Source organism: Rhinolophus ferrumequinum, chromosome 4 (assembly GCF_004115265.2).
Source record: "Rhinolophus ferrumequinum isolate MPI-CBG mRhiFer1 chromosome 4, mRhiFer1_v1.p, whole genome shotgun sequence".
NCBI classification, from domain to species: domain Eukaryota; kingdom Metazoa; phylum Chordata; class Mammalia; order Chiroptera; family Rhinolophidae; genus Rhinolophus; species Rhinolophus ferrumequinum.
In genome coordinates this window covers 24556257-24580958 of record NC_046287.1, presented here as the reverse complement: position 1 = coordinate 24580958, position 24702 = coordinate 24556257, and the positions used below count along the sequence as shown (strand labels likewise).

The window sequence follows — 24702 nt, the reverse complement described above, 5'->3', positions numbered from 1 at the left end:
ATAATATGCACATAGTTGGGAATTATCTGGTAGAAAGGGGAAAACTGCCTGCCGATATAGGAGACAAAGGGGAGAACTGCCAGAGCTGTGGTGTCCTTGAGCAGGAGACGGGGAGGGGCTCTAGCTACCAGTGGAGAGTCTGGGCCTCAGGAGATCAGTGTCAGAGGGTAGGTAGGTTCTGCCAAAAACTTACACCATTTTGTAGAAAAATAAAGGCTTCTCTACTAATTTCCAAAATTACAAATGCTTTTATATAGTTCTGATGATCTATACTCCGCCCATAAGTGTGGAATAGGGTTTGCAAATTCTCTTACGAGAACTAAAGAATTATAAATAAATTACAGTTTTGATAAGATTTGTTTTGTCAATTTTCGTAAGTCTGACCAGTAAAATGGGAGTCTGCATTGCACTGTAGATTCCGATGTATCTAATTTAACCAAGTAAGTCTGCGATCAGGCAAATCACACCCTCTCAGTTTCCTTATTTGTAAAATGAGAATACTATACCTACAACCTCAAAAAAATGTCCCATTTAATTCTTTCTAAAATGTATGTTAAGTATTGAGTATGACACTTGATGCATAATTGGTATTTAAGAAATAGCAAAAAAGTCTAAATTAAAAATATGACAGTATTCTTTTAGAGAATGATAATTAGGGCAACGCTTTGCATGATTTCTTATTGCATAAAAAGAAAATGATAATATCTGTAAGAGAACCCTGGAGGGACTTCAGCAGCTCAAGGTCCCTTCTACACTCTGACGGCTGAGGGAAGTAACATCTGGGGTATAGGAGAGAAAAATTTCTAGTAATAAACTATGTGATTTTAGACAAGTACTTTGGGGCTTGGTCGAAGCTGCCATATCTGTAAAAGGTCAGAAATTAATTATCTTCCTTTCTAAATCCTATCTGAAACCCTGAGTTAATGGCCATGCCTGACGGTCCGTATCTCAGAGGCCAGTGAAGGAGAAAAGTCGAAGTTGTTCCTGATGTCCACTTCCTGTTAATCACCAGGTCTTGCCAATTTTACTACCCAAATATTCTTTAATCCACTCCACACTGCAACCGCAATTTAAAAAATTAATTACATAATGTCACTCTCCTATAAAACTACTAAAATGTTCCCACTGACAACAGGCCTTTTACAATCTGACCCTAGCCTACTCTACCAGCCTCCCTCACCACCCTACGAACTGTACAATACAGGCAAAGCCAAGTCCCTACATAACCTGAACTCACCTGGCTTCTTATCTGGAACACCCTATAAACCTTGCACTACTCAAATACTATTAATTAAGCAGTGAACGCATGTGGCAATCACTTACAGACATAAAGAATATAGTAAACAAAAGATAGCTAACAATAAAATTTAATTTTATTGAACAGATATTGAGTTATACGTTCAGAATAATCCAACTGAAAAGACAAAGTAAAATATTCTCAGATTTTTCCATAAAGAACTTATAAAAATTATCCAGTAAGATATGAAAGTAGGTTTGTTTTTTTAAACACTAATGAGGACGTACACGTTTTGAGTGATGAATGGAGCTTCTGTACACTAGTTCCAATTCACCTATTGTAATGCATTACGTACTCACATACTCAACTAACTTTTGTAAATAAACTTAGGTTCACAGGTCAAAGGTGTTTTGGTTATCACTCCAAGATTCTACACAAATTTCAAATTTATGTCATTGAACTTTCTTCTTGAGTACTTTTGGAAGATGATAAATTGTGGTCAAGATGGTTTTTATTGAAATGGTGGGAAAACAAAATCCCTAAAGCAATACGAATCATTACACTTAAAAGTGTATTTTCCATCTCCTTTTCCCCATCTCCTTCCCCTTTTCAAATAACTATAAAGCAATTTGAATTTCCGTATTTCGTGCAGCATCAAGAGCATAATGAACACCTCTAACAAATGCATCCTCATCTTTTCTGCAGTATCACTACGAGAGTAGTTCTTTCTGTGTTTACAATAATGAGATTACCCTAGGTAAAGGTACTGTTACTTTCTGGAAAAACTTAAATAACAAGCTGAATTTATCTCCCCTTACTTTATCATCTCACAGTACTAACTAGGAACAAGTAAGTTAGCTATTTTATGCAGAAATTAAGATCCAAAATGGCATGCAGACCCTTTTTGTCTACATTGTATCATTTATGAAAAATGGTTTAAATGGAGATTAATACTTGAGAATAATTATGTATTTTGTAATAGTGCCTTTTAACGATGATAGACAATTTCATAATGTTATCAGTTGACTTTTATATAATGCTCATTTTACTTAAATTGTCAACACAATGGATAAAATAATTTTTAAGTATTGCACATATGCAAAAGGTATTAAAATAACTATCATTTCTATATGTATCTTTATAATTTATAATATACCTTTCACATATATTATCTTATTTAAACCTTACAGGTCACCCTGTGAAGTAGTTTTATTAGCTGATTTTGTGTAAGAGGAAATTAAGCTTCAGGGATATTAAGTGATATATTCACACAGCTAATAAATGGTAGAGCCATTTAGGTTTAGTCTTTTGCTCCAAATCTCTTTCATAATATACTCCCAATTTTCCTCCTAATGTGTGACAGGGTCCATACATTTCAGTCATATAATATCTACTAACCAAGAAGTTATTTATAAAATAAATCTCACCACCAGAGTAAGTTACACTCATTATTTCCCACAACTCCAAACTGGCATTTTAAAGTAAATGAAAAAGTACAGAAACAGACAAGAAACCTAACTCACAGACTGAGCCAAAGCATACACACACATTATAATCTCAATTACAGTAGTCCTTCCTCATGCGCGGTTTCAGTTACTTGCAGTCAACCATCGTCTGAAAATATTACACGGAAAATTCCAGGAATAAACAATTCATAAGTTTTAAATTGCGTGCCTTTCTAAGTAGCATGATGAAATCACATGCTGTCCCGCCTGCTCCATTCGGCCTGGATATGACTCATCCCTTTGTCCAGCGTCTCGGAGCTGCATACGCTCCCTGCCCGCTGGTCACTCAGTAGCCTTCTCAGTTATCAGATCCACTGCCATGTGTTCCAGGGGCCCTTATTTTACTTAATAATGGCCCCAAAGTGCAAGAGTAGTGATGTTGGTAAAGATACGCCAAAGAGAAGCCGTAAAGTATTTCCTTTAAGTGAAAAGGTGTGTACGTACAGGAAAAACATAGTGTACACAGGGTTTGGTAGGATCCACAGTTTCGGGCATCTTCTGAGGGTCATGGAAAGTATCCCACGGATGAGGGGTACTGCATAGTATTTCTGATGTACCCAAATACCCAAGTTCTTTCTTTGCTTATCTCTGCCTTTTCTCAAGACTTTATCTTTTCTACTCTCTTCCTCATCCCTCTCAACCCCTTAACTTCCCAAACTACTGGCATGACTGACTGCAGGGACAGATACTGAGATCAGATGGCATGAGTTTCATCTTTGTTTTCTCCATCTGAGAGAAAATAAAAGGCGCTCTTTCTTAATATCCTCCAATAAATAGAAAGCAAACCAAAGGCAAAGCATTTCTCTAATCTTACCTAACTTTCTTCTAAAAATATTTATTGGGGAAGAGGTAAAAAGACTAAGTACAAATACTTCATCCATTTAATTCATATCGTAACAGCGAACTTGGATAAAATACAAGTAACTGACACATACACATCGAAGTCCAGAGCAAGTGAATAATTTGTTCAGACATAAAAATATCTAAAAGCGTAAATTTGTGTTTTCTGAGTTGTATAGTTTACAACAAGGAATACTAAGATCCTTTCCTTAATTATTTTAAGTTGCAAGATTTCAAAAGAAATAATTTACAATTTATTTTAAACTTGTAACAGACTAATAGGATATAAACTGTAACTACAGTTAAATTCGGCCAGAATAAGGAAACTGTGATTCAAAAAGATTCAGTCACCTAAAATACAGAGTTGGATTTATTGTGAGGTTAATAAAATGGTAAAACATACAACTAGCTGGCCAGGAGTTCCTGTGCAATTCAAAGCCATTCAGCCCAGGCTGCAGTTTGGCACCACCTGGTGGCAACTGTCCACTCTAGCTTCACAATCCATGGGTCATTCTGGGCCCTGTGGCCGCTGGCTGGGGCTTCCAGGACAGCAGCCCTAATCCCAGGATCTTCTGATCAGGTGCTATCCATTTTGATGTAGGTATGGAGGTGGAATAACAAAAGGGAAAAGAAACCTGCTTTCAGATTCCCAGCTTCCAGAAACGGTTCTGTTGGCTGTTTCCCAACCTACCTCTACCAACCATCTTAGAGAATCAGGGCTGATTTATCTAAATTTATGTTACCATGGGATACATTTTAAAGGATTTAAAAAAATTAATAGCAGCAGCAATAATAAAAACTAAAACATCAGGAAATTCTCAAAATGAATACATATCAAAAGTTATGTGTCTATGTGGACTGTTTGGAAATAAGCATGCATGTTATCACAAAATTTTAAGGTTATTGAGTGGTGGATAAAAGCCTATAAAATCCATAACAGATTTGAGCCACAGGACAAAAAGTACGTATTTGTAAAACAGAAAAAATATCACCTATGCCATAGGACTATCTCATGTCCAGATCTTTCTCCTGAGATTTAGAACCTTAGTCAACTTTTCTCTTTGCATAACTCAGACACTTCAAATGAAACTAAGTTAAATGTATTATGTTTTCTGATTAAAGCCTTGTCTTTTTCTAATGTTTTAAAAACTGCGCCGTCATCCATGTAGCTACCCAATCAGGATAGCTAGTGATGATGAACAGTAACTAGACTTTTGGGGGTGATCACTTTGTAGTGCATACAGATGTCTAATTATGTTGTACACCTGAAACTTATATAATTATAAGGGAAGGAGAGAAGGAGGGAGGAAAGAAGGACCTAGTGATATCCTTAACTTCTTATAACTCCTCAATCCAGACTAGTCACTGATTCCTGTTGATTCTTCCTCCTGGACATTTTTCCAATCTGGACCATTTCTCTCCATCCTTACTGCTACTAACCCAATTCCATCATGACTTCTCATTTTGATAATGGAAACACCCTCTAAAAGTGGTCTGTCTACAGCCTTATACTCCTCTAATCTATTCTCCACGTGGCACAGTGATCTTGTTATATAAAATCAGATCGTATCACGCTATTCTTAGAAGTTTTCAGTCGTTCCCCACTGGTCTTATTTAATAGTCCAAATGCATGATTTGGACATGTTTCCTCTTCTATTTCATCTCTTACAACTCCCTGTCTCTCAGTCTACACTCTAGCCCTACTGAATTATTTTCACGCTTTGTTAAAAAAGCTTCATTTTTGTCTTGCCTACAAAGTTTTTATACATGTTGTGTATTCATTCCCCCAATTTCGTTCCCTCTTGTAACTCACAGTCTTACCCTTGTCATCACATCAGCCTGGGTATTTCTCCCTCCATGAAGTCTTCCCTGATTCCTCCCAAAGCTGCGTTAGATACACCTTCAGTCTACATGGCCTCCTCCTGTGTATCCTGCTATTTTCTACAATGTCATCATACTTACCATTTTTCCTTTGTCTTTATCCTCCATTAGACGACCAGCTTTGTGAAGGCCGAGGCACCACTGTACCTATGGCATCTATCATGTCATGTATCTGTCACATGCTGGGTCTCAATAAACATTTGCTAAATACGTGACTTTATTGCTCTGAGAGCTCTAATGTAAACTTCTCTAACATCAACCTTAGCCTGATTTTAAGTCTTGCTTGTTGGCAAAGATTAAAATATGATATACTCAAATCAGTGCTGATAAACTACTATGACAATTAAGACAATTCCCAAATAATTTCCCACTAAAATATAAACTTTCAAAAGCCATATGAACTCTAATGATGGTATATATTAATAAAAATAACTATTATTGAAATAAGAAGCATTTACTTTCCCCTAACACTGCCAATCACTAAGGGAACCTAATATATTCCGATCTGAAAGTAACTGCATGAAAAAAAGTAATCCTTCTTCAAGATTATCTTACATGATGTCTTCAAGGCCAGCAGCTAAATGAGGCATATGAAATATTTCATATTATTATACTAGTTTTTAAAAATCTCCTGGAGATTTTAGACATGGTTACAAGAAACTACTGGTATCTGTTAGTAGTCTAATTTCCCTTTCATCTCTGTCCTCAATCTGAACTGAAGTAAATGTAAAAAGACAAGTTATCAGGGTAATAAAGGGATAATGGGAATATACCAGAGTAAAAAGGCCTAAGGTTCTAAACTCTGTTCTAAGCCAGTCATCAAAGACCTTAGAACGTTAATGTTCCATTATATTTAGATTTATGACAAATTTAATGTATTAAAAAACACATTATGGGGCCGGCCTGGTGGCTCAGCTGGTTCGAGCGCCATACTCCTAACGCCAAAGGCTGCTGGTTTGATTCCCACATGGGCCAGTGGGCTCTCAACCACAAGGCTGCTGGTTTGATTCTTCGACTCCCGCAAGGGATGGTGGGCTGCACCCCCTACAACTAACAACGGCAACTGGACCTGGAGCTGAGCTGCGCCCTCCACAACTAAGATTGAAAGGACAATAGCTTGACTTGGGAAAAATCCTGGAAGTACACACTGTTCCCCAATAAAGCCCTGTTCCCCTTCCCCAATAAAAAACAAACAAACAAACAAAAAAACCCCGAATACATTGTATCACAGAAATAAATCTTAGTTTTGATAAAACTTTAAACTTCAAATAAAGAGCAATAAAGTACCACACAAATTTCCTACTTGCTTTTACCTGTTTTCCCGTTCATACATTTCCCTAGAGGCACTTCGAAGTTGATCAATTTCTTGATTAGTTTTCAATTTGATTCGTTCCAGTTCATCACATAGTTTATTTTCATATTCTGTTTTATAATGGTCTCTGAAAGGAGTCAAAAGTAATAGCATGAATTTTTTTTTTTTTTTTTGCGAAAGAAATAGGTTTTTTGGCCTTCATGTAAGATTTTAATATCTTATGTCAAATATACTTTAAATGCAATGTTACTAAAAAAACATAGCTATTAGATATAAAGTTTTATGATTCCTAAAAAATACTGTTCCAAACTAGTTCCATCTAAGACTTCTTTTTTAAACATATTGCCCTTAAGGCTTGATTACTACATAAAATGTCAGTTAACTCAGGCTGAATAATTATTCATCTTCAAAAATATTTTACTAATAGTTTTTAATGCATATGGTCAGAGACTTGAAATCTGATGCAAGTGGAATGTCCTTCATTTAGAAATATAATCTGGTTTGGTGCAGGCTGACAGACAAACAATGTTTTTTAAAAAAAAGACTCATTGACTCTACAAAACCTTTCCTTCTAAGCACAATAACCATAGCCATTCTGATGTCTCAGCAAAGTCACAAAGCACTACAGAAGGTATTAGCAGGAGCATAAACTGATGAAAAATACCACAGACTAGGGAAAAAGTTGTGAATGTGTGAAGTCTTAAAGGATAAAATTTAGAATTGGCTTTAGTTTTCTGATGTGTTGCTAAAAATAGATAACTCAAGGATTATAAGGGCTATTAGTATAAAGAAATTCAAATAGTTTATACATCTAGTTGAAGAGAGAAGACAAGATTGAAATGCAGGAGTCTGATTCCAGAGCCTGCATCTTAAAACAGTATGCATACTGTTGCCTCATTCTTCTTTTATGTTTCACACAGTTAGGGAAAGTGCAGCTTAGTTAAGCTCCGCATGACTAGATTACATTTTCTTGGAAAAGATACTTCTATAGAGATACTTACATACTTTCTTTCAGAAATACTTACACAGAAATCTTGGTCATAGGGAACTTAAAAAGTTACATTTAAGAAAAAATATATAGTTATATGTATATGTCCTTACCTGAAAGAAATAGGCTTTTGGTGGTTGGAAAAACCACAATGTTTCTTAAGAAAAAAATCAACTAGAATATCTTATATAGAAACAAAATGAACTATTATTTTATCATCTTATACACATTAAAAAAAAATCACTTTTCTTCCCCAAAGCCAAGAGTTCCCTCAAAGAAATTGGTGTGAATCTCTATTTCTTTATATGGAGAATGATGCAAACTTGCCTGGATGCTACGTATTTTTCGTACATCTCTTCTCTAGCCTTTTTAGTTTCCTCAAGTTGAGCCTGAAGCCTTTCAAGGCGATCCTCTTCATGGGCACAGCGAACACTAAGCTCCATGTTTTGGCGGTTGAGATATTCTTTATCCTTTTGCAGTAAAGTAACAGTCTGCTCTAAGGTGGTCACCTGCACATGCACAGAAACAGAGAGTATCCAGAGCAATGTTGCCTTTCCAACGTTTACTGTATTGTTTTCTTGCATGTGTGCTTTTGCTCACCACCTACAAAGGGCTAATTTTTACTTTGCAATTTTTTATCCAAAAGCAGCTACTAAAGTACCTTCTTTCTGGCAACTATACCAAAAAGGAAAAATGTCCCTCCCCCAAGTCTGCCCTGGGCTCGGTCCCACAATCACTGTACAATTAAATACAAGTGACTCTATAAGCTTACCTCTTTTGATAATTCACTTCTTTCTTTCCCTTGAGTTATGTAAGAGGCTTCAAGTATTTCATGCTTTCTCCTTAACTCAATTACTTCCTGTTCAAGTGCATCACGTTCACTACAAAATTCAAATACATTTATTTATTTATTTTTACTAAAATAAAATTCAAATACATATGTAAATTTTATACGCCTTTTCACAGTGAACATTTAAAGGGTGTTGACTATGTTCCAGGAAACTGAAGAGAGATACTAGCAGTAGGGCATTAGTGTCATTCTATAAAGAATAAAGTATCTTCTGTTTAAATTTAAAGTACCTTTTTCAGATACATACATATGAGTTCATCTTCTTTAAAAAATAAATAATAAAACTTTCTAAGGTACACTCCGGCATCTATTCACTAATCATCTTCAATCTTATCTTGAAGCCAAAATTTTCAAAGAATTTATACATGGCTCTAGGCTTTCAGTTCAGTGCCAAAAGGCCTTAACTCATCACTCAGACTGCATAGCAGATACACAGGCAGGCATTCTTGTGACTCTTTCATTCACAAATTGTTTACAATTACCCAGAGATTCTAATTTCCATATTCAGACCAGTTCTTTCTCCCAAAGAGTAAAACCAAGAATTGCACCAAACCTACAACAGATTTCTTAAAAATATGAACAGAGAAATAAATTTACTCTTTACTTATCCGCCCCAGTCAGAATCAGTTTCTTTGCGTTTTATTTCATCTTCCCACCTGGGATTTTCATGGAGAGGGCTATTAAGAACTGTTTTTATTTTCATTAGATTTTTCAATAACTCAGAAACTGATTTTTTCCCCCTTCTGGTAAACAAAGTATTATGTTTACTGAAGTGAGCAAAGCACAAGTTAAAAAAATAACAACCAACCATAAACCTACTAACTAAAGATGATTTTCAGTATTAATATTTTGGTACATATTACTTTAAATGTTTTGGGCTTTTACATGCAAATGTTTTTATTCTTACAAGGTTAAGATCATGTTCCCTTTGCTATGATTTTTTTTAATGTAAAAAACGATTATACAGCATGATACAGCAAAACATCCATATACTTTCTATCCATAGCTGACAACAGTTAACATTTGTCTATATTTGCATTAAAGTTTTGTTTTTTTTAAAAAGATAGAATACTATGAATAAACTTGAAGTTCCCTCTTTTTTCCTCACTGTTCCTGTATCAGCCCCCAGATACAATGAATTTAGTGTTTCTACATTTTTTCTACATAATTTTACTCAGCAATTAACATTTTGTCATATTTACTTTATATTATTTACAAATATTATTTTGTCACATTCTCTCCCTGTTGTTCATATATGTATATATATATATACATACATATATATATATATACATATATATATACACATATACATGTATACACATCTACACACACACAAAATGTGCATTCTCCACCCCCCAAACTATTTAAGAGTTATACGCAGACATTGGGTCCCTTTATCCCTAAATAATTCACTGTGAATTTCCTAAGATTAGAGATACTCCCTTACATAATCAGAGTATAATTACCAAATTCAAGAGACTTAGCCCTAATATAATATCTAATATACAATCCAGTTTCAAATTTTTGTCAATTGTCTCAAAAATGTCCTTTATGGAAATTTTTTCCTCAGTTCAGGACCCAATGTATTATCATGCATTGCATCTGGATGTCTTGTGTCTTTAGTCTCCTTTAACTGTGAACAGTTCCTTAGCTTTCCTTGGTCTTTTACGACATTGACTTTTTAAAGAGTACAGGCCAACTGTTTTATGGAATGTCGCTCAATTTTCATTTGTCTGATGTTTTCTACAATTAGATCCAGGTTAAGCACTCTGGGCAGGAATATCATGTAAGTGATAATGCTCTCAGCACACCACATAAAGAGGCACATGATGTTCCTTTACCCTACGATTGGTGATAGTAACTTTGATGATTTGCTCAAGGTGGTACCTGCCAGTTTTCAACTGTAAAGCACCTTTTTGCAATTAATAAGTAATCTGTGGAGACATACTTTAAATTTGTATCAATTGTTTGTTCTCTAACGTCCTTTTCCCCAACGGTTTTAGCTTCCACTGAAGATTCTGGATTACAATTTTATAAGGTTAGAAAATGGTAATTCTAATTTGCATATACATTTATGGTTGGCAGTCTCTAGTGTAGAGATCCTCTTTCTCTATTACGAGCATGTACTCAGGGATTCTTATTCTACTCAATGGATTAACTCATTTTTGTTAATATTCATTTTGATATTTAAGTTGCACCATGTTTGGCCAGTTGTAGCCCTTCAAACCAGCTACTGTGGTGTTGAACTGGAGTTAAGGGTATCTGTTTGATCTTATCCACAGTTTGTGAAGCCATCTTCCCTCTCCATCGCCTCTGCCTACTGAAAGGGCCTACAAACAATGACCAGTGTAGTAATGAGCAGTTAGTTTCTGAATAGTATTCCTCACTAAAATTAATTTTAATTTTAGTGGGGAATAATCTCCACAAATCTTAATTTCTGAATAGTATTCTCCACTTAAAGGAACCAAGACTCCTAAGACAAAGGGCTGAGACAATGAAATTACAAAGTAAACCTGACATTATGTCAGAAACTAAGAAACTGCTGTAAAAAAAAAGGCACGTGCATTTTGGTTTTTAAAATTTAATATTATGTATTTAACTTACGCATATAGATAAGTTCAAGTCTAATTTAATGATTTTAACTGTTAAATAGAATTGCATTACAGAAATAACTCACAAGTTATTTTCCATTCTGTGGATAAAAAGCATTTGAATTCTTTCTAGTAATGATGCAATTAACATCCATACTTGTTTCCCTTTGCATATTTGTGAGAACTTACGAAGGATATAAAAGTGATTTTCTCCCCCAGTTTATCTTATATTTTTGTGACCAGTACATTTTTCTTTAAATCCATTCTATCTATTGAGTGTACCTATTGCTTGTTTTTCCGTTCATTTCTAGCACATGAAGACGTTTTGCAATGTTTTTGGTCAGGGCTATATTTTTTCTTTCCTTGGTTTTTATTGTAGAAAGCACGCATGCACACACGCGCACACGCGCACGCACACACACACGATATCATGAATCCCCATGCTCTCATCATCCGGATTCAATAATTATCAACTCGTGACTCAACTTGGTTCATTTATCTTTCATTCATGGCCACTGGATTATTTTGATGATTACGCTTTTCAGTTTTCTCTTTTCATATCTTATCTATTATTGCTCAAGATTTGTAGTGGCAGAGAGGATATCAAAACACCAACTCAAAATATCATTTTACCATCACAATCTACTTCATTTTGAAAATGATTCTTTTGAGATTTGGCGTTATTCAAGAGTCTACTGAGTACAGCTCTCACGGATTTCAAGAACCAATAATTACCGTATTTTGACATAACAACACCTACAAAATACATATGCATGTCAGTCATGCTGGTAGTAGGAGCACCCAAGCTATATCCCCAAATCCTTGCAGAGTTACTTACGGTATTACCCAATTTATACAGCATTCATTCGTTTAAAAAATATTCCCTACATGACTAGCATATTTCAAGAATTATTTCAGGAGCAGGCCCATAGAGCAGTGAACAATTAGGGTAATGTCTCTTTCTCTCTAGGCATGGTTATAAATACTTGCATAAATAGTCCTTTATTTGACCTTCTTAAGTGTATATAGTATAGTTATTTGTATTAGCACCATCTTAGAGATGACAAAAACTTTGGCTTAGAATGTAAGAGATTTACCTAGGGACATAGCGCTAAGTGGTGGTTCATTAATGTACAAACAACACAACAGTATATTCCAGTAAAAGAAAACTTATCTGTAATAGCTACTACTAAGTAGCAACACACTCGGCAATATATTTTCAGACAGTGTTATTTTTTGGAAGTACGTATGCCTTTAGTCACAAAGAATTGCTGAAAAAACTTCAGATAAAAAACCCATGAAGTATTTACATTGATCTCATAAAATAAAAATAATCATCAAGTAAAATTTTAAGAATATTTATATACATGGGATTTTACTGAGTCCTTAACTTCTAAGATTTACATTTTAAAAAACAGCAGCAACTTTTAAATAAAATAAAATACAATTTTAACCCAACAAAGTGCCAAAACTACAAACTACATACTTTTATGTAATGAGAATAAAGTATATGTCAGCAGAATAAAAAGATAAGCCACTGACTGGAAGAAAATATTTGCGAAAGACATATCTGATAAAGGATTGTTATCCAAAACATATAAAGAACTCCTAAAACTCAACATAAGAAAACAAACAACCCAATTAAAAAAATGAGCCAAAGACCTTAACAGACACCTCACCAGAGAAGAAATACAGATGGCAAATAAGCACATGAAAAGATGTTCCAAATCTTGTATCATCAGAGAAATGCAAATTAAAGTAATAATTAGTTATTCCTAAACACCTGTTGGAATGGCTAAAATACAAAACACTGACATCACCAAATACTGGCAAGGATGTGGAACAACAGGAATTCTTATTCATTCCTGGTGGAAATGCAAAATGGTACAGCCACTTTGGGACAGACAGCTTGGTAGTTTCTTACAAAACTAGACATACTCTTACCATCTGATCGTGCTTCTTAATATTTACCCAAAGGAGTTGAAAACTTATGCCCATACAAAAACTGGTGCATGGATATTTACAGCAGGATTATTCATAACTGCCAAAACTTGGAAGCAACCAAGATGTCCTACAATAGGTGAATGGATAAACTGTGGAACATCTAGACAGTGGAATACTATCCAGTGCTAAAAAGAAATGAACTGTCAAAGCCATGAAAAAATATGGAGGAAACTTAAATGTATATCACTAAGTGAAATAGGTCAATCTGAAAAGGCTCTATACTACATGATCCCAACTATATGACATTCTGGAAAAACCAAAACTGTGGAGACAGCAAAAAAAATAAGGTATAGTCATATGCCACATAGTGACATTTTGGTCCACGACAGATTGCATATGCGATGGAGATCCGGTGAGATTATAATGGAGCTGGAAAATTCCTTCTGTGTAGGGGCATCATAGCCGTGCTTCGCAATGCAATGCATTGTGTGTTTGTGGTGATGCTGGTGGAAACAAACCTACTGCACTGCCAATTGTATGCAAGTATTGTACAATTACAGTAATGGGCTACACCATCTTGGTTTGTGTGAGGGCACTTTATGATGTCTGCACAAGGATGAAATTGCCTAAGGACACATTTCTCAGAAGGTGCCCCTGTTGTTAAGCAGCACGTGATTGTACAAAGCAGAATAGACAATGCTGATGGTAAAAATTCAGCTGACTTGGATGCATGCCAAACATGAGAAGAACTACGGTAGCATCTTAACTACTTACCTCTTGACTTTGTCATAGTTCTCTTGACGGTAGTCACCTTGTTGAATTAACTGCTTTGTGTCTGCTAATTCTAAGGCCAAACGTTGACATCTAATTTGAAGCTCAGAGTAGTTTCTTCGATCTTCCTCATAACTCTGTAAATCAAAACAATAAAACAATTCAAACTAAATACGCTTGACTAAATTCTGTATTAAAATTCTTCTGTTAAGCTGTTGAATGTCCTTGTAATTAAAAAAAAAAACCTCAATTTTTTTATTTAGTAATTTTTCTCTATTCAGAGACAAGTAATCTTTAAACTCACAGAGTAGTTTATAAGTTTATTTGTTTAAAACTTGAGCTCTGTTTTTCATAGGGAAAAAAACAGTACAACCATGCTCTGGTTACTAGAATAATACATAAAATGACTACCCATGTGAAATGATGTTTTTCAACATTTACCAAGTTACTATTAGATGCTAAAGACATGGAAATAAATAAAACATAGCCCCTATTCTTGAGGAGTTTCACAATTTAGAGATGAAGAGCCACATGAATATCAAATATCTTCAATGAAATATAGTTAGTGAAGAGATTAATTATGCACTTTCAGTGGGAATATTGAGCAAAAAAGGAATTTTGTGGCACTCGGAACATATTTCTACACTGAGCTTCCCTCCACTCACCAGAGCAGTAAAAAGGGATTGTAGAGCTATGGGAGAGGTGTAGAAGTGAACACCTTGAAACCACAACCTGGCCTTGCTCACGAGCTTCCTTTCTCACCATGTCTCATGTTCACACTTCACTCTCCAACCCTAATGAAGACCTGAAGTTCTCTAAACGCACCAGGATTCCTCTAACCTGTTCTCACTGCCTGAATAGGAGCATAGGATCTGAACCTTTGCCTGACTCTCACTGTCCGTCCGTCAAATCGGTTTTCTGTACACCTCACCAGAGTGTAAGCACCTCAAGGGCAGGGACTTTGTCTTAGTTCCCACTGGATCTCCATCACTTTACACAGTACTTGGTGTACAGTAAGAATGAAATGAATGCTTCTGAACAAATTAAGACATGAATATGAAAATGGGGAGGAGTTCCTACTTATTTTCCCCCTTTGAACTTACCAGATCTTGCAAGCAACCATTAACTCCACCCTAGAACCTGTCATGTTGAATACATCCTGTCCCAACTCATTCCTTCTTAAGTAGCTAACCAGCTAAGTCACATTCATTCCACAAATACTGACTGAATTATTTCTATATAACTGATCCTGTGCTGGGCACTGTAGATACAAAGATGAGTAAGACACTGTTTTTGTCCTTTTAAAACTATCAAACACAACTTTGAAGAAGGACTGTTTGAGAAATGTAATTCTGGAAAAACTACATTCGATGTGTTTTGTTTTGGGATAGTATTATATTCTTCTCCTCCAATGATTTTCTCCAAGATGATGGAATATTATGGAATTTATTATAGATTCATAGCTGAGGAAACACCATCATCATCTCAAGAAACCACTTTCTTTGCTCATCCATAAGAAGCAACTCATTCATTCAAATTTTATCATGAAATTGCAGCAATTCAGTCACATGTCCAGGCTCCATTTCTAATTCTAGTTCTCTTGCTATTTCTACCACATTGCAGTTCCTCACTCAAGTCTTGAAGCCCTCAAAGTTATCGATTAGGGCCGGAATCACCTTCTTCCAAACTCCTGTTAATATTGATATTTTAACCTCTTCCCATAAATCACAAATGTTATTCATGGCATCTAGACTGGCGAATCCTTTCCAGGTTTTCAAATTACACTGCCCAGCTCTAGCAGAGGAATCACTATCTATGGCAGCTATAGCCTTAAAAAAGGTATGTCTTAAACAATGAGACTTGAAAATTGAAACTCCCCCTGGATCCTTGGGCAGCAGAATGGATGTTGTGTTCACAGGCGAGGAAACAACAGTGACCTCTTTGTGTAGCTCCACCAGAGCTCGTGGATGACCAGCTGCATTACCAGTGGGCGGTAATAATTTGCAAGAAATCTTTTTTTCTAAGCAGTAGGTCTCAGTGATGGGCTTATAGTACTTGGTAAATCATATTGTAAACAGATGTGCTGTCATCTAGGCTTTATTGTCCTACAGAGCACAGGCACAGTGGATTTAGCATAATTCTAAAGGGTCCAGATTTTTCGGAATGGTAAAGGAGCATTGGCTTCGACTTAAAGTCACCAGCTGCATTAGCCCCTAACAAGAGAGTCAGCCTGACCTTGAAGCTTTGAAGCCAGGCACTGACTTTTCCTCTCTAGTAATTCAAGTCCCAGATGGCAACATCTTCCCACATAAAGCTGTTTCATCTACATTGAAAATCTGTTTAGTGTAGCCGCGCTCATTAATTATCTTAGCTTCTACACCAGCACTTGCTGCTTTACCTTGTACTTTTATGTTATGGAGGCGGTTTCTTTCCTTAAACCTCATGGACCAACCTCTGCTAGCTTCAAACTTTTCTTCTGCAGCTTCCTCACTTCTCTCAGCCTTCAAAGAATTGAAGAGAGTTAGGGCCTGCTCTGGATTAGACTTTGACTTAAGGGAATGGTGTGGCTGGTTTGATCTTCTATCCAGACCACTAAAACTTTCTCCACATCAGCAATAAGGCTGTTTTGCTTTCTTATTATTTGTGTTCACTGGTGTGGCACTTTCAATTTCCTTCAAGAACTTTTCCTTTCTGTTTACAACTCGGCTAACTGTTTGGCACAGAAGCCTAGTTTTCAGCCTAGCTCTTTATGACATGCCTTCCTGACTAAGTTTAATCACTTCTAGCATTTGATTTCAAGTGAGAGAGATCTTCCTTTCACTTGGACATTTAGAAGCCACTGTAGGGTTATTAATTGGCCTAATTTCAGTATTGTGTGTCAGTGAATAGGGAGTCCCAAGGAGAGGGAGAGAGAGATGGGGAACGGGCCAGTTGGTGGAGTAGTCAGAACACAGGTTTATCAATGCAGTTCACTGCCTTACATGGGAGTGGTTTGTGGCACCCTAAAACAATTACAATAGTTCCATAACATCAAGATCACTTATCACAGATCACCATAACAAATATCATGATAATGAAAAAGTTTGAAATATTGCGGAAATTACCAAAATGTGACACAGAGACAGGAAGTGAGCAAATGCTGTTGGAAAAATAGTGCCAATAGACGTGCTTGAAGCAGGGTTGCCACAAACCTCAATTTATAAAAAATACAGTATCTGCAAAGCACAAAGCAAAACACAATAAAACAAGGTACGCCTGTATTAAAAACTTAAGTTTGAAGTCCTTAGACAGCTTATCAATTCATTACATCCACAGAACTACTCCATACCCTACTGCTTCACATATTTATATACCTGATTTCTAAAAGCATGAGTTTTCCACTCCTTGAAAGCAAAATTCTTCCCACTGTAAACAGTAATAACAAACAAACAAAACAGAACAAGTGCAGATGTAAATATGTTTGTAGGTTTCATGGTAGTAAATTGTGGGAATTTCATCTGAGGATTTCCATTTTCTCTGTGGAATACCAAGCCATCTGCTGAGACTGAGAAGGTAAGTTGAAAGCTGGAGATGAGGGTAGAATGGTGAATGTCTAAATAACCTGTAAAAAATGAGAGGACTGAAAAAAGTGAATTTCAGCACAATTGTATGGGCCCATTTGAGGTTGGTAACAATAAACTTATAGTGCTTATTACTGCCTATGTGATTTTCTCCAGTAGTGCTCAGTTGGAAAAATCGTGAGATTTTGTCAGGCAAGGTTTGATAAAAAGACAGCTGGAAAGGAATTAGAGAACACTAGCAAGTGAAAAGTTTAGGACTAATAACATGAGAAGAAAGAAAAAAATTGAGGAAGATACAGATAAATATATTACATGAACTGGAAATTCTGTTAAGTTGAAAGTAGATGATAGCAAAACATGGAAATACAGGAAGTAGTATGTTCAGTGATCAACCGGAATTGGTAACTTCAGAAGTGAATCAGTTCTGGGTGACAAAGAACAAAATGTGGGCCATGAGACTAAGTGCTGGAGTAGATAAGAAGCAATCACTAAAGATGAGAAGATTAATAAAACGCAAGGCCAAAATTGTGGATGAATCACAAAAGTAACCAAAACAGGAGCTAAGATGAAAAGGAAGACTAAATCTGGAACAAGGGTTTCACTAAATAAAGAAGAATGCCCCAGGGGTCTGCAAATGAGGAAGGTTAGAAGGTGGGGTAACTAGAGGACATGAATGCCCAAAGAAACAGATGGTTTTCTGAGTGTGCTCAAGTGCTAAGATCTAACATTGTAAAGATCTAAAACTTCATCAGCACCTGGACTTCTGGTCCAGAGAGCAATTCCTTGGGAGATATGAATACGAACACACATACACACTACATACATGTTTATATATAATACACGTATATAAATTTTCTTTAAACACCATATGACCAAGTATAAGCTGAAGTTCAGCAGAGGAAGGTATATATTCTACCAACACTTTTCAGATGAAAAATTTCCCATTAAATAAAATTATTACTTTCATATTTTGAAAAAAATCTACTTCACTTACTATTAGCAACTAAAACAGATTAAACATAACATTGGAAAATAGGAAAAGTAGCATCTTCCCTCAAAATGAACCAAACCAAATGACTGTGTAGAACTTTGAGGTTAAGGCTAAAGAGGGTAGAAAACGTTATTTTTATTTGTCCCGGTGCATTCTTTCCTGTTTTAAACTCAACATCAACTTCTATGGGAAGACTCCAAGTTGCAAATCTGAGCTACGTGTCCTTCTTATATTTTCTCACAGTATCTGGTTATTACTTATGTCAGAAAAACGTACCATATGTGCTGTGAGCAGCCACCACTTGTGTCCCACATCATAAGGAAAATTTTAAGGAAGTTTTCTATAATCTTAGTACCTAGGACTCAGCCTATTATATGGAAGGTTTGCAATTAATGTCTGTGGAAAGGAGCAAAAGAGGACATTAGACTAAGAAGAAAAAGTAAAAAGCCACCTTGTCTTGCACATACCCCTCACCTTTCCCCAGAGTAACCTAAGACCTGGAACTCCTTAAAGACCTGCCTTATCTCTGTACATCCAGTTACTCTTACATAGTTAGTTGCATTGAAAATGCTTGCAGGATGAACTAATGTTAAAATATCAATGGACTATGTACATTTACAGTAACTGCTCAAGAGATAGAAAAAGAGACTTTAAAAATTGGTATTTACTACATTATCATTTTCCAACTGAAATTAAAGAATATTATCGTAAGTGTGCAAATAAAACACCTCATCTGAAACTACCACATCTATGCAACATATTTGCAGAATTTTTTCAAAGATTTTCAGAAAGACAGCAAGAAAGAAGATCCATTTCTTGATTTGGGTGGTGGTTAACCGGGCATGTTCACTTGGTGAAAATTCAATTAAGGTTTCTTTTCTGTATGTTACAGAAATATTCTTAAACAGTAAAACAGGCTTCCACCAGGAAAATGTTAATGGGGAGAGACTGCAGGGAAGCTTGTATTTGGCTTGGAGAGGGGCAACATGTGAGATTCCTATCAAAGTGGGAAGGGAGCAGAAGGGAAAGCGGAGAAAGGGGTAGTGAACGGATATTTTTTTTACTCGATTTATTTCTCTACTATGTGACTGACATAAGAAACTGAAAATTATATATTACGGAGTATTTGAGTAAAGTTATCAACTACTAGACCTTTCATATTTATAGTAAGATGTCTCCTCCCAAGCCTCGTTTGCAAATAATCAGTAGCTAAGTATTTTAGATTCATAGAATTTCAGAGATAAAACATACCCTGGAGATAATCTATTACTACCTTATTTTCTTTCTTTTTTTATTAGTTTCAGGTGCACAAAACAATGTAATAGTTAGACATTTACACCCCTCACAAAGTGATAACCCCTCTCCCCCAATCTACTGCCCTTCTGACATTGTATATAGCTGTTACAATTCCATTGACTCTATTCCCTATGCTGTACTCCATATCCCGTGACTATATATATATTAAATTATAGTTGACATCCCATACTATTCAACTTCAGCTTCAGGTGTACAGTGCAGTGGTCAGGCATCTACACCGTCCATGTAGTGGTCTCCCTAATAAGTCCAATGTCCATCTGACACCCTACAAAGTCTTTACAACATTATTGATTATATTCCCCAAACTGTCTTTCATATCCCCGTGGCAATACTGTGAATACCAATTTGTTCTTATTTTCAAGAGAAGAACGTTAAGGCCTAGAAGGGTTAAATGATTTGTCCAGGATTTCAAAGCTAGCAGAGACAGAGCTACAATCTACGTTCTTGAGTTCATACATAGGTCATTCTTTTAACTTCAAGTTCCTATTATTTGAGGAATCTATTCTGTGGAAACTATAAAACCATTGACCAGAAGTTAATATCATTATTTACTGCTCAAATCCAGGGTGTTAAAAATTACTTTAGTTGCAAATTTTATGGGTTTAAATATGGCACATGCATAAATCAGTTAATTTTGGACTCCTCTCCTTTAAAGCAATTACTACAATTATTCCTTAAATACATATTCAAAAAAACATTTGACAAAATAACATCAAATCTAAGTGTTTTCCATAAGAAGTAAAAAAATTATTCAAAGATGCAATTAAATAGTCTCCTTTTGAACGGTCAGTAGCTGTGTAAACTAAAAGGCATTTACTTTAGATATAATAAATTTCTAAGCATCATTTAAATCTTTTGTCTCTCACAACATGTAAACTGCGAAGGGAGTGGTAACCTATGTGTCAAAATAAATCTTTAATAACTGAAGTGATTTCCTGCCTGTGGGGAGATAGAGCAGCTAAGGAAATTGGAAATGGGATACAGTGACAATTACTTTGAGGTCAATGGTTCAAATCAGAATTAGTTTACAATGCTTAGCAGTTTAGTAAAACGAGAAGAAATGGTTTAGGAAAGTGAGAATTCAGTCATCAGAATTCTCACAAGTGGGGGAGAATCCAAAAGAAACTTCAGAAAACAGTTAATATTCCCTGAAATATAAAAACCTGAATAACAAGTATGAATCATTAATGATATATCTCATCTTCATACAAATAAAACTAACTGTATTACTCACCTATGACTATTTAAGATGAGACTCAAGGTAATCCTGCAGAACTTTTCTCAGTAAATGGAACTGTTTCTAAACCAGGAAGTTATCTTAAACAAAACACTCTTTTTGCTTCCTAGTTACCAAGTTTCTCATAAGAGAAAAATATTTCACCATTTCCTCATGAAACTTAACAGCTTTATTAACTACAGACTCATTAAAACCCTACATAGTATTGTTAACATTTCCTTCTTTGAAATGAAAGCATGCTGAAATAAGTCTACAGTAGCAAAACAGCTGCACATAGCTTAGCTACATGTACTGGACCAAAATTCTGACCTGCACAAAGAGAATTCATAAATAGGATATATAAACATAGCACTTATAAAAACACAAAGTAGCATACACAAGCTCATGTACATAATACAGCTCAAAATATTCTATTCTATGTTATTGACACAAACTCTAAACTTGAAGTAAAAGATGAACCCTATTTTCCAGTTTTAGTACCTAGGCATTATTTTCAAATAACTAAAGATGTGGTAAAAAAACTATGAAAGAGGAACGCAGAAATCTACTAAAATTGGCACTTCAGGAAGAGTGACTTCTTTTTCAAAGGTCAAAAATCACATTTTATTAAATTTCTATAATGGTTTTACCTCATATTGGCCATGAACTAGCAGATTACATGAACAAAAGCAGAATTAACTGTTTACTTGTTGGCTTTTAACATCTTGGATGTTCGTTAGGTATAATTACGAAATCAATACAATAATTGAGATACCTTTGATCTGAAGACATGTTATGGCACAAAAGTTTTGGTTTGTATAATTCTTTCTCCCATTTAAAGATCTACTGAATCATATTAGGAAAAAATAGTGTTTGATTGTTTTAAGGCAGCTAACATGAAATAAGGACTCTAAATGAAAATATGGTAACTTAACATAGTACTTTGGTCTCTAGGTTAAAAATGAGATTTTCTGAGTAGCCCTAAACTGGCTGAACAGATGGATGTATGCTGCCACCATGTGGTAAAAGAAAAAAATTAAGACTATTTTGGGAAAGAAAGTTAATCCAGAAAAGTCAAGGTAAAGTGGAAAGTTTGTTTTCCTAATTGCCAGTATCAAAACTCAGAGATACAACTAACAAATCTCTTTGTTCAAGTAAACCACTATAGAGTTGTGAGAATGAAGAAAACAAAATGGAATACACATTGCTAAGAAAGTCACTTCACATAGTCAGGAGGTTATTAAGGAAGTGGGGCCCATCCAGCCTCTGTACATCTTGTGCCTCAGTCTCCAGAACTGCTATTAAGTTGCTAAACCTGTTGCTAAACTCAGCTCAAAACATCCTGGAGCCATAAACAACCTGGAACAACTGAGTGGACACATGGACTTTACTTCCTTCCTTGTAGTTTTCAACTCCCTCATTTGCATATTGGAACTAACCAATCCCTGTAACCTAGCCAGCAATCCTTCATTTCCATGAAATAATTATATTTTGAGGGTTTTTTAAATTTGTTTGTTTGTTTTGCCTTTATAAACCCTGCCTTTGTTTGTTCTCTCCAGAGAAGTGCAGTTGCTACTGAGCGGGCATCTCTGGGATTGTAACATTTGGCTCAAGTAAATGCTTCTGGTATTAGTACAGCCTAAACTTTTTTTGTTGTTGGTTACAGTTGTCATTATTCTGTCATTTTTGAGGCATCTATATTGGCTATTGCTTCCTTTTTTAAGTTTCTATTGATTTATTATTTGTTCTATGAAATAGTAATACCTTCTTATATTTGTCCTGAGTTTATCCTCACTTAATCTGTACTGTGATTTTATGAACTTCAGTCACATTTTTCTCATTGTTGGTGTACATCTGACACTTCCGTATCTTTATATGTCCTAGATAGTAAACTCAGCTCCTCAAATACCAGATTGTAGTTTCTAAACTCTGAACTCTATGGCTTTATCAGGAATTCAATAGTTACTAATAGGTAGTAAATGCAAACCGCCAAAGTTACAATGTTCAAAACTACATTTCATTTAAAGTCTTGTGTTTTATTTTGCTTCTATTATTTTTCTTCACGCCTAACATGTCATCATCCATGTCAGTACAAAGCTAAGCATGCTGAGAAAAAGATTCTCCAATGAAACTAAGGTTCTTTTTAGGGAAACCAGGAGAATTTCAAAGTTAAATATTTTGCACATATAGATTAGATTTTTCTCTTTCTTCACTTCTGTTGAAAACAAAATTGTAAGGTGGTTCTACCTCTGGTAGTGGCCATGTAAGTTCCCATCTGACCAATCCTACTACAGATACAACTATAAATTCTGGACAAAATATAAAACAACTACCTGAAGGCACAGGAAAGTGACCAAAATCAGGCAGATTCTGGAGGGGAGTCCATCTGTCTGTGTGAGGAAAAAGGAATGGCACTGGGTGACATTCCTATTTTTTTTTTTTTTAAATGGCTTTTAGCCTGAGGGCAGGCCTACTCTATGCCAAGTTGGAAGGATAAAGGTACAAGAGAAAAACCTTCCTCTTCCTAGTTTGAAGAACCAGAAGAAGAGTTAGGGCGCACCTCATCTACTCTAAAGTGAGGAGGGAGGGTAGATCTGGTACAGATGGCAGAGTAGATAAATGCTGTGCTTACCTCCTCCTCTCATGACCACGTCAAAATTACAAATAAACTACAGAACAACCATCACTGAGAATCACCTGAAGTCTAGCTGAACTGAACAAAGTCCTACAACTAAGGACATAGAGAAGAAGACACCCTGAGACTGGTAGGAAGGGTGGAAAGAGCTGGTCTCACACCCCTGTGTGACCACTAAAAATCAGGAGGGACATCTCAGCTGTGGAGGTTCCTCCTCCCCACCGGAGGAGTAAGGGGTCCCAGCCGCACAACAGGCTTCCCAGCCCAGAGCTTCACTGCCAGGGAGAGAAGTCCCCATAACTTCTGGCTGTGAAAATAAGTGGAGATTGTGCCTGAGTGGGACAGAAGGCGGCTGCACTCCCAGGTGCTCCTCTTAAAGGGCCTGTGCATGGAATTATTCGCTGATGGACTCACTTGCTCTGAGCTCCAGCTCTGGGGCAGCGGTTTGAAAGGTGCCAGAGAGGTATGAGGAGGAACTAAATAGTCTGGCTTCAATGGGAGGGTTGGAAGGGCAGCTTTCTTCTGGATGGAGGAGCTGGTGGAAGCTACTATTTCTTTGTTGAGCCCTCCCCCATCCCAAGGCGCAGGCACAGGCAGCCACCATATCTGAGGCCCCATCAACCTGGCTCTGATTCCGTGAGACCCTGCCCCACCCAACTTTCAGGAATACCCAAGCCCCTTCCAGTGGCTTTTATGTATAAATGGCCTGTCTTGGCTCATGCTGCAGACTTTCCTAAAATCTCTCAAAGGTTCAGAAAATCTAAACAAGCAGCACCTGGCTTTCAGTGTGTCCCATGGCTCTGGCTACGCATCCCAAAGCCTGGGACTAACGACAGCCAACCTCAGTTCACAGCTTGGCCTCTTAAAGCACCTCCAAGCCCAGAGTGGGTGGTGGCCATCTGTGGGTTGCTTTGTGGCTCATCCCAGGTGGCCCTGCACAGGGCACAGGCTGTGGTTGAACTTGGCCTGAGGTGGGGCCCTTACAAGGAGGCCCTAGGCTGGCATGTCGGAGCATCACCTGTCCACTTCCAGGGACAACATGCCCAAAGAGCACACTGGTG

General features: G+C 36.4%; 1 protein-coding gene across 3 annotated transcripts in view; it reads right to left on the bottom strand.

Moving 5' to 3' along the window:
- Window positions 1-24702, bottom strand: part of PIBF1 (progesterone immunomodulatory binding factor 1) — a 180849-nt gene that overhangs the window by 130084 nt on the left and 26063 nt on the right. For all 3 annotated transcript variants that reach the window (XR_004422808.1, XM_033103851.1, XM_033103850.1), the window contains exons 6-9: window positions 13926-14059; window positions 8536-8644; window positions 8091-8272; window positions 6777-6902 (exon numbers count right to left, since the gene is read on the bottom strand). Coding sequence is in view for 2 of the 3 variants with exons in the window: in XM_033103851.1 (XP_032959742.1) it covers window positions 6777-6902; window positions 8091-8272; window positions 8536-8644; window positions 13926-14059 (551 nt within the window). In the remaining variant the exon portion in view is untranslated. The remainder of the gene's footprint in view (window positions 1-6776; window positions 6903-8090; window positions 8273-8535; window positions 8645-13925; window positions 14060-24702) is intronic.